This window comes from Neolamprologus brichardi, chromosome 1 (genome assembly GCF_056152115.1).
Source record: "Neolamprologus brichardi isolate AB-2024 chromosome 1, ASM5615211v1, whole genome shotgun sequence".
NCBI classification, from domain to species: domain Eukaryota; kingdom Metazoa; phylum Chordata; class Actinopteri; order Cichliformes; family Cichlidae; genus Neolamprologus; species Neolamprologus brichardi.
Window position 1 is genome coordinate 28,625,606 of NC_142104.1, and position 11,334 is coordinate 28,636,939.

At 39.8% G+C, this 11,334-nt stretch overlaps 1 protein-coding gene across 2 annotated transcripts; it reads right to left on the bottom strand.

The window, feature by feature from the left end:
- Positions 1–2,120: 2,120 nt before the first annotated feature.
- On the bottom strand, positions 2,121–11,021 carry paqr5b (progestin and adipoQ receptor family member Vb). Of its 2 annotated transcripts, XM_087840565.1 has the most exons (8): positions 10,939–11,021; positions 10,562–10,689; positions 7,488–7,693; positions 7,087–7,213; positions 5,959–6,003; positions 5,166–5,262; positions 4,041–4,185; positions 2,121–3,240 (listed from the first exon to the last, which is right to left on the bottom strand). In XM_087840565.1, the coding sequence occupies exons 1-8, from the start codon at positions 10,990–10,992 to the stop codon at positions 2,972–2,974; spliced, it is 1,071 nt and encodes a 356-aa protein (XP_087696691.1). In that variant the 5' UTR covers positions 10,993–11,021; the 3' UTR covers positions 2,121–2,971. The 2 variants fall into 2 exon arrangements, with proteins under 2 accessions (XP_087696691.1, XP_087696695.1); XM_087840569.1 differs by lacking the exon at positions 5,959–6,003.
- Positions 11,022–11,334: the final 313 nt, after the last annotated feature.

Consider the following 11,334-nt stretch of genomic DNA (forward strand, 5'->3'; position numbering starts at 1 on the left):
TTTTAGTGCAATCTGTTTATTTGGTTAAAGAATTACACAAACGGTAGATAAAGGTTGCATTTATATTGGAATATATTGTAGTAGGCCTCACTGGGTCTCTTTATTATGGAAAAATGTTGACACGATGCAAACTCCTTTCTGGTACTGGCATTATAAGGGTGACCAGATGTTACAATTTTGTGGGACAGCACAGCATTTTGGTCCCCTGATTCCACCCTCTGAGTCAAAGTCTCTTATTTTGATTGGCTCTAGTATACAAAAATTAGCAGTACATGGCAGACACTTTTCTAAAATTTGGCCTTTAACGGCTGTGAAGAAAGCAGAAAGGCTGTCTTCATGGGCCATTTGCAGGATAACATGTCATTTTCTGACCAAAATGGAAGTTACCACATGTGCTTATAAGTGTGTGAAGTCAGTGAAAGTCAGTTTCCAGTGTTTTTCCTAAGTTATCATTCTTTTCAGTTTCACACAGGAGAGGATCATGATATGGAGTGACCAATAGTACAGGTGGGAATTACCACGATACACTCCATGATACAGTGTTATTGCAAACATTCCCAGTTAAACATTGCCAGTATACATTTATTCAATAAGAAAGTTAATGAATAAATCATTTTATACATTGTATAAAGTTATAAAATGAGCTTGTCACTGAAACCTGCCAAATGTTGCCATAAGAGGGAGTCAGTCTACTATAAGTCTGTGTTTGAATGGGTCCTTGGAAATCACCTATCTGTTATTGGGCACAAAGACAGAAATCCACGTTTAGTTCTCACATATGGAAAAGAAATAGAAAAAAATTATAAAAGACTTGCATCAGATGTGGCCTACTTCATATAGTGAATCATATAAGGCTTATATGATTTACTCATGAAAGTGGCCACTTTCATATATTATTTTACTAAGTATCCAAAACATACATGTTTCATTTATATAATTTTTCTAGGGATCTTATATCTGTTTTCACTCTTGTATGCTTTTCACACAAGTTTCACACAAGACAGATACAAACTTTATAAGATTTCTATATAAAGCATAACCCATATTCCATATGGGTTATGCTCAATAACAGTCCTGTTCTATCGGTATATAACCAGAAAACAACCAACTGACAGGCAGTTGAGTCGAGTCCCCTCGAGTTGTGCAGACTGATCAGAATCAGAGAAACTTTATTAATCCCAGAAAAGAATGCTACTGTGAATTGTCACAGCAGCATGCATACAACAAATCACATAAAATGAATTTTCTCTTTATAGAGATATAAATATCAAAATAACTATATACATGAATATAGAAGGACACTATTAACTAATATTTCTGTGATATTAAAGATATTACTGTACAGGTGTGCAAGTATACATTGTGGAGTACAAAGTGACAGAGTGCAGTGAGCAATGTTTAGTCTGGTTCAGTATGTGTGGGTCTGACCCAAGTGGATGAACTAAAGAGAGTGATAGCAGCAGGAAGGAACGAACTCCTGCGTTGTTCCCTCAGACTGCAAGGTTGAAGGAATCTGTTGCTGAAACTGCTCTTCAGATTGTCCAGTGTGTTATGGAGAAGGTGGGAGTCATTTTCCATGATTGCCAGCAGTCTTGGCGACATGTTGCCATGTCTGAATTTAGAAATTAGACAGCAGTGGTTGGCAACCCTTTGGAAATCTCTCTCAGAGTGATTCCAGCCAGTCCAACTCAGGCTACAAGTGTTTGCAGAAAAGTTGCCTCTTATCAGACGACCTGTGCAATTACCTTGGGATCAAAAGTGGTTGTGACTGTAAAACATCCACAACCTCTGGGTAACCATTTAGTCACCACAAGTTGCAATCAGTGTTAGCAGGCCATTTTTTGTAGATGCAAGCAGGTTGCTCTCCTGTTTTTGCTCACATGACTCTGCCCGTTTGAATACTATGTATTCGAATACTATATTTGGCCCTCACATTTGACCTGCATAGCTTACATCTGTTTATTCTTTTAGGTTGGACACTCCAGGCCTCACATGTCTCACACTCATACTCATATATTTCTCTCAGACAAACAAACTGTTTGTCCCACATTTAGTTTGTTGGGATCTGGTCACCCTGTTGTAGGATGTAATTACTTGTAGGATAAACACTAATGTGCCAACATTATGCAACAGGATGCTCCTAATTAAAATAAAAGGGACACAGACAATCGTAGTTTACAGTTTATATGAAAAACTCATAATAAATAACTTTGTTCTTAAATACTCTGTTTTGTAATCCAGGAAAATGTAACACCAGAAACATCAGGCATTCTGAGGGAAATAAATGACTCAGAGGACATCAGCTCTGTGCTCAGTGACCACACTGTCAGTCTATTAAGCTGAAGTAAACTAAAAAAAACAAACATCTGATCTCCCTGAACAAAACTGCTTCATTAGTTTGATGTGCATTATTTGACTGATGTCACATTTAACTTAACAACAGTCATGAGAAACATGAAAAGGCACATTGTCAGTTCAGCATCAAAACCTGGAATTGAAAGGGAAAAAAACAGTATTTTACATAGTTTTTGTTCCCTGCAGTCTCTTCATACACCACAAGTGTGGAAATCGGAGAAGTGAAAAGATAAACACACAATGCGCTGCCTCGTAATGTAGCTAACCTGCTACATTTGTAGCTTCATGTAGAAACAGGTTTCCTCAGAAACATTTAAAAGTCGTTACATATTATGAAACTTAACAAACACATTGTTAATTTTCATGCTATGTTTGTGTACCTTGCACCTATATTTTCAGCCTATCCGCACAACAGCAGGCATCTCATTGATAATTAAAGGCCAAATGCAACCGTGATTCATTTAAACATCATGTCAGTTCCTCATCTGGTGCATCCTTTACTATGTTATACCCTTTATATTACCCATAATGCAATTTCTTTAGTCTTGGGACCATATAAAGTGTATGATTTGGACGAGTTAAAGCCCTTTAAACCATGACCAATGAAGCTGGAGGTTCAGCTGTGGGGGCAGAGTTTGTCTTTCTTTGGTCTGTACTTCTTGTCTTTGCAGACTGGGCCCAAGAGGAGAGGTAGGCTGTAGAGGAAGATGATAACCAAATTCAACACCACACAAAGCAGCGCCGGACCCACTGAGTTGGCAAATGTGATGGGGATTGAGTTTTCCACGAGCCAGGAACGGCGTATCGTCATGTCCTGCTCCATGGCCTGCATCTGGAAGTGGGTGCCGAGGATGGCGCAAACATGGAAAAGCTGATGGCTGTGACCTGCAGAGGGAGCAGTTGATATGTGTTTGTTAGAGGAAAGAGGTAGACTGCAAACGTTCCGCACTGAGCAAATGATTCACATCGGAAACACAACATTAACACAGGATATGTGAAAAAACAGAGGTGATTATGCATTATTGTTGTAGCACAGCAGAGAGAATACTTTTTAATATCCACTTAATAAAGTGCAGTGCTGGAAAATGATTAAGTCAAACTAGTCAAACATTTATTCAATGCTGGTTTGGTTTATAATTGGTGGGTGTTTTTCTGTGGAGAGCTTTATGATCTTTTTGTCACTGATTAATTACCCCTTAGTGTTGGTGAATGCTTATTAACTTCACCTTAGGATCAGAAATTAGCATTAAAATTCACTTTATTTGAAGTACAAAAACCATAAAGACGTGAAAGTCACAGAGTTATTGCAAAAAAATAGCCAAAACAAATGACTTATAATAAATAGTACATTGAACATTCAAAAAAGCTAAAAAAATTTCATGCTGAAGGAAAAGAAAAGAAATGCAGCACAATACAGCGATGCAGAGAGCATTTTTAACGTAATCTTTGCCAACAAAGAGACAGTAGTTAAAGTTCTTTCATGGCTAGATCTCTGCTTTCAGTAGCTTGTAAATGTCTCCTTTGTCTGTCTTCCTTTTAGTGCTGAGCAGGTTGTGTACAGTGGTTTATTTTGTGAAACACTATGTACAGCTAAGAGGAACTGGCGATAACGCTCTATCAGTAAACAGGCCGAAAAAGCTAAACATGCTAATAATTATAAAGAGTGCTCGTCAGATCTGGTTTACCTATGAAGTCGAAGCTTCCGGGTGCCAGGCGCTCGGGTAAATGGGTGGCAAACAGAAAAGCAGTGAGAAAAGCCAGGGTGATGTGGTAGTAGTGGAGGATGTTGGTAGCGTTATCTGTACAGCCCTCCCCTTTACACAGGAACACCTGCGAACACGACAACACAATCGCTTTTAACTTCAATGGTTAAATAGCCGATGACTGTTTTTTACTTTAACACCCGAAAATTTCTTATTGAGGGTCAAACTCTCTGCATCTGCCAGTGGAGCTGCTTTCATGTCATAAACGCAGAGTATTGTTCACATTTATGATATTTATGATATTGTTTTTATCATAAATGTTAAACGCATGTATCTAAACAGGGAGCTAATTAGTTGTAAAGTATTCAGGTGGGTTCCAAACATGAGCAATTGGCTTCTGCTTTTTAAGTCTTTCAAAGAAAATACTCGGCTCCTCTTGATATATACCGAAGGGGTTACGTCATTTTATAGAAGGTTACCGCCTTCAATAAAAGGAGTTTATTGTTTTATGATATAATAAAATATTTTCTTCAGGGGTTAGTGATTTTTATCTGTTTATTATGCCCTTTTCTGTAGTAGTTGTGGATTTTACCATGTAACATACTTAATTTTAGATTATTATACCAAGGATGCAGCAATATATTGAATATGTATTGGAATATTAGCCCCGTACTATATAGCTTCTGTTTAGCCATCTACTGATGCTATTTGCCAAAGTTTTTCTGTTGTTTTGCATCAGTGTTTGCTGGCTAAACTTTCAAAGGCAGTGTGATGATGAAATTAACTTCTGTAAGGGAGGGAATTGTTATTTTTGTTTATTTAAAGCAGCAACAGCTTTAAAGTTAAATCTGAGGTAGCGTTGATGGCTAAGTTATGCAAATGGAAGTGGAACATTGAGCACCAGGGTCAAAAACCCTTAAAAAACGCTGTGTTTTTTGGTGTAGCAAAGAAGTTTGAAGATGATACTCACACAAAAAATTACAAACATACACATGCTTTCAGTCTGTTACCTACTGTATGGTTACCTCTCTAGAACTAACCGCATATTTTGCTTTATACTGTTTCAGGTGTGTCTTGTGAGGCAAGTGGATATTTGAAGTGCCTTACCCGGTAGAACAGAGGAATGTTGTCAAACAGGTAAGGGTAGGCAAAGGATACGACTCTAAGAAATTTGCTAAACTTTGGACTCTGGTACTCAGGGAATCTGGAGGGGAAAAAAAAGAAAGAAAGGCATTTTCAGTGGAGGAAGCTCTACAGAAACAGAATCATCATCGATAATGAAAACATTATGTAAGAACTGATTATTAACCTGCTACATTTTTTAAACAGAACATAAATTAAAATGGAATTACAGCTGAAAACAGCTTGAATGAGCCAGAAATGATAATAAAACAAATCTTTCTTTAAACAACTCAAAATGTAAATACACGCAAATATATTTAAATTTACGAAGCATGTGGACCATGAAATGTTTTCTGAGCAGCACGTTAATGCAGTGCCCGCTTCCTCCTATTGTTGCGTGAAGCCAGGATTGACTTTGAGTCAGTGAGTCAGGCTGTTACAGAACACGTTTGGCTGCCCTGTGTGTCAGCTCCTCCAACCTGCTCCAACTGAAACTGTGCTTGGAGTCAGTGCTGGTCCGTATAGTTACAGATTCATAACAACAGTTGTGTTAAGAAGCAAGTTGCTCAATTGCACCTTCGAAATTCCATTCACCTTCTGTGGCGTGTCCGAATGTAACCGGTGTGATTCTGCGGACTTGTCAATATTTTAAATAGATGACTCGCATGTTTTACGTAGGCACCTTGCATTTAAATAATGACAGTGTAGCGAAAAATACAGTTCAGAGGACGATAAACGAGACAGAGGAGCAGATTGTTAGCAAATACGTTTTGTTTACCTCTTTATGATGTCGTGATTATACTGTAGAAAAGGTAAGCCAAGCCTTAGCGGTGGGGGAGAGATAAGTGAAAGAACAATCGTTAGCTAGACCAAGCCAACATTTTCCAGTACATAAAGGTAATAAATATGATTATTGCTGTAAATGCACGACGTGGAAAAGTGAATACTGTGTTTTGTCTCTTATGATCAGAACTCCAGCAAAGTTCTGATTTGCAGTCGCTGAGAATGATCTAGATTTTGATGTAAGCCACGCCCACCATTGTGCTGTACCAGACACGGTGCTCAGGCTGTTTGACAAGATTTACGTGACTCATGTATTCAAGTACAACCTCGACATACAAAGACGACAAATATTTGTTAGCTGTCACATTACAATATTGTCTTGGACCAGGTTCACCCAACTGCTATAAACACATTTTCCTTCTTATTAGCTGGAGTTGAAACACTGACTGCGTAACTGTATGCTTCCTAGAAAGTGTTACTGTGCTAATGACGACATGATAACATGCATGTTCGCCTATACAGCGTTACGTATAGCATGGGAAAAGGAAAAAGCATTTAGTGTGTTATTATGAGAAGATGCAAATGTTAGATCTTAACTGAATTTCTCAGAGGACTCTTCTAAGGCTTTCCATTTCAAAGTTTCACCCACAGCTGGAGCTTTAAATGGGCAAAAACTTTTAGATCAAACACACAGTCACACATGCTAAAAAGGACCTACAGCATGTTCGTGCTCAGTTCTGCACCATGCAGCTGCAAGGAAAAGCTTTACTGTTGTTAGTTTTATTGTATCTGCACTCTTATGCAGTGGAGAGGTTCCATCCTGTTTTTCCCCCCTTTATTTTCATACACAGTGAGGCACTTATATTTTATTCATCTTGCATAAGATGAGCTTTTAGATTTTAGATTGGCTTGAATCAGTTAAAAATTGATTTTGAGCTGGGGACGTAATGTTTTTTTCAGTTGGAAAATTTAGTTAAAAGCACAAAGTGAAGCCATCTGCTGTTAAGAAGGCTCGCATGTTAAATTGCATAGTACAGACACCTCTTCTTGCATAATAAAAGCATAAATCTAGGATAGAAACAGCATCAGCAGTAGGGATGTAAAAGTCATTTTTTCAGCTTACCTGGAGTAGCATGCTAGGATGGTGCAGATGACGGTGTTGAACACAGCGATGGTGATGTAGGACTGGTGGAAGGAGCTGTTCGCCCACTTGTCGGGGAAAATGTAAGCTGAATAGACGATTGCTGAGCCTGCAGCCGAGCACACCATAAGCATGAAAATCTAGTCTTCCAGCACTCCATAATTCCATTAAAATCTGACCTAGAAAACTACCATAAGTTTAGACTGCACCTAAACTTTAGAAAAGGGAATCCACATTGGTTTGACTGAACATGTTTAGATTATGCACACATGTGCACACAATGATATTACAACAATGGCTGTGTCACGTTCTAATGTGGACCCACTACTGTACAAATTCACCCATCGTGTATCTTTCTCGAACAGCTTTTGTTTTTCACTTACCCAGGCTGTAGAAACTGATAGAGCCATAGTCAAAAAAGAAGCAGATGTGGCGTGCCCGCACTGACATGGTGCTGAAGGTGTGAGCGCAGCTCGACGCCAGTGGATAAATGCAGCAGGTGAACAGGAAGATCACCATGGGCCAGGTGAAGGAGTCCTGCCACGCTTTCTGCATCAGCACCACCGTTACTAGTTTCCATAGGAAGTACCTGCCGGGAAAACTGGGTTGATGAAATCAGAATGGATGTAGCACATGCTTATAATAGATGCGTCTAGTTATAAGGAGTGTATTTAGTAGTTTTAATTCATTTAGTTTTGGAGTGTGATTATTTGATGGTGTACTCAGAACAAAAAGGGCTGTGTGCACAGACAGACTGCAGGAAGAAGAAACTGAGAAACACGATGCACATGCTTTCATACGGGAAGGTCTAATGAATAGTTTGATGGGTATGATATAAATCGAATGCTATGGCTTTTACAGTCACCAAATCAATGCTGCTGAACAAACACGGCAGATTTTCCAGCCGTGGCAAACAGAGCTCTGAGTCCATTCAGGTGACACTTTAGGTGGGGTTTTCCTTTCATTCGTCAGCCATGGAAAAGGTTAATTATTAACTAAAGAGCACTCTAGCTAACTGATAATTATAAGGTTAAAAAAGAATCTGGCAGTCAAAGCTGAAAGACGCACATCGATGACTAAACCCAACTTCTATCATTGCTCTGTTTTGTTAGTAAGCTGCTCAGTGCTGAATTCCCTGTGGTCATACCATTTGTGGTCACATATAAATATGAAATAATATACTCTGTATGTCAGCTGTGAGCACAGTAAACACACGTTGGCTCCCATGTTTCACACGGCTTTCTGTACAACCACAGCATGTCATTTTTCACATTTCTGTTTGCTGAAGGATTAAAGAACCACAAAGCAAAGTCTCAAGGACTACAAGGTGACATCCCAGCTGTTTCCCCTCCTTCAAATCTGTACACTGAGCTGTGCTGTCTAGCTCCATATTTTATACACAGAACTGAGAGTCAAACTTTTCCTCAAGGCAAGAAAGCTAATAAGTGTTGAAGTGTCCAGAAGTATTAACTGGAGCCGGAACGTCCAACTGGCTCCGTGCTTTAAAGCGACACAGCAACATTAAGGAGGCCAGAAAACCTACATATAATAGCAGAAAGTTGTATGTAGCACCTATCAGTGGAGAAAAAGTACTTTATAACTCAGAAAATGATGTATTTGGCAGTTATCTCTGCAGCTGACTTGACTTTCCAAACACTTTTATCCTATCATGAGGATATTGTATTGCCTTGTGTATTGCAGTCACTGCCTCAACTTCTCAGAGCGCCTCTTTAACAAATCAACATTACTCGTGCTTTTCCCATCACCGAGCAGTTAACTAATTGTGGCAGTATATGCAAAAGTCTTCAGCACAGATCTGCTCATTACTACCTAGGTCTACATAGAGCCCCTGGACACCAACACCCATGTGTCCTTTGCTTATCTGAACACAAAGACACTCACAACCACCCACACCACCCATGCAATCAAAGGAAGGAAGGAAGTGCAGAGCGACTACTGGGAAAAGAAGCCTCTGAAGTACCTTTAAATCCTTACACAACAAGAACAGCATCGAGACGTTAGCTACAGAGCTGCCGCAAGTCATGGACAGATTCTGTCGTCATGTTTGTCAAACAGACAGAGAAGAATCGCAAGTTTAGGAGGCGGAGGAGCCAAAACTACTTTAGAAAAGAGACCTCGGTAGTTTTCTTTGTCCACCTTTACTTCTGTTTGTTAGTCATGCAAACTCTTACGTTGGGTTTATCATTGAGCTAACTGACAGGCTTTAAACTGGACAGGTTTAATTACTGCGCGCAGTCGTCAGACTGGATTCCTTATCGCAGTTTTCAGATTTTAGTAATTCCCTCACGTAACGCACTGCCTAATCAGTGTAGCTCATGCTGAAACCACATCTACACTTGAGTCTTGAGTATAAAAAAGGACATGTAGTCTCCACCATAACTATGCTCAAATAGAAAAATGAAAGGTTTTCTGTAAATGCCAGGATGAATGATGATGAGCTAACTAGATTTAATGAGTTACTGATCAACTTTACAAATTTGAAAACCTTTTTGTTTGTTGTCTGGAAAGCTTTGTAATCCTCCTTCGTCCCAAATAGTCACAAGTTTTTGTCAACAGGACAGTGCTGATAATGAATTGTGTAAACACAAACGGGCTCATATTAAGATTGAGCATCGTCATACGCAAAATGACAGTGACAGGCATGGTGATGGGGGACCCGCATCGTTGCTGAAATCACAACAAACATCTGTGTATATTCAGTCCTCGTGTTACGTAAGTCGGTGCAAACAGATGCTGCTGAAGCTGCAGGTCCCGCGAGTCTTTTGATCTCCATTCTGTGAAAACTGGCCATGCTACTTTTAAACTTTTTTTTTTAGTATTAGTACTGTAACGTGCCACTGATCCTCTGCCATCTGAACTCCATCAAGACGTGCACATAACATGAATTCCAAGCAGACTGACACTGCAGCAGTAGTCAGTCACCTCTATCAGGTGATAAGAGTTAGGTCCGATTGCAGAAAATGCCACGAAGGTATAAGGTAAGCAAATATTCAAAGAAAATTCTAGAAAACGCAGAGTCCTACGAGCTTTACAAGATGTGCAAGATTCCTTCTTTTATGAATCCAACCAGGCTGGTCAGCAGGGAGTGCAAAATCACGTACACTCTTCTCTGCTTTAAAAAGCTGCTTCTCTGCTGCCCCTTTATTCACAGCCGGGTCAGCACAGCCGGGAGCGCTGCTTTTCTGCTCTGCTTTGCTTCTGTATTAATATTTTTATTTAGTAAACGGAGAAAATAGTAGAAAGACTTCACTAACTATGATCAAGACTGTACTTGATCACTCAGCTGTCACCTCGTGTACAAACCAGGCCACCTGCCAGCTGAATTTAAATTCTGTCAGGTGTGTCGCATGTTGTCTATCTTTCCAAGCGCACAGCAGGGGGGTGAAAGCAACGTTGCAGTGAAAGAAAAACAAGAGAAAAAAATTGTGAGCTGTACCAGGTGGGCAGAAAGTGGGTCCAGATATTGAGCGTCTCATTGGTCATCTGGAAGAGGCTCAGGATGCAGTCGGTGGCTGAGCTCCGGGGGTGCCGGTACCCAGTAATAATGCCGTCCTCATGGAAAACCTCAATGAAGAAACACTTGCAGTTAGTGCTCTGCCCAAATGTGAGAAGACCAATTTTGTTTTCACCTCTTCTGAGAGTTTAACAAAGAATGCATGACTAGGACTTCTCAAATATAAAAGCGGTTTGTTTCTTTTTCAACATTTTGCATTTTTGACTTTTGTCTTTGAAATCTTTTCTTTTTTCGAATTTCTAGCACTTATCCAGTATAAAAAGCGAAAAATTTTAAAGATTGAGTGAAGGTAAACTTACTTTGGGCACTTGATTCATGGTGAAGACTCGTGGCAATTTGATGAGGCTGAGCATGACTACGGCAAGGTGCTGCCGTCTGAGAGGCGAGCTTAACTGAAGCTATAAGCCGGGTGTGCCTCCGTCTTTTATAAGGTTTGCGTTGTCATGCTGTTCTCAAGGTTCCTCCCCTATCGTGTCCTCCCTCTTCAAACCCAACGAGAATTTCCAGTGTACCTGTGCCACTCCTACTCCTGCTGTCTCTCTGGAGGCAGAGGGTATGCTCACATAAACAAACGCATACACACACCTGCTGCTTGGCCACAAAAAAAAAGTTTGACAAGACTGGACCAAAATTACTCATGTCACAGCGACATTGGCGTTATGAAACAACGCTATTGTTATTTTGTAATTGCGTAA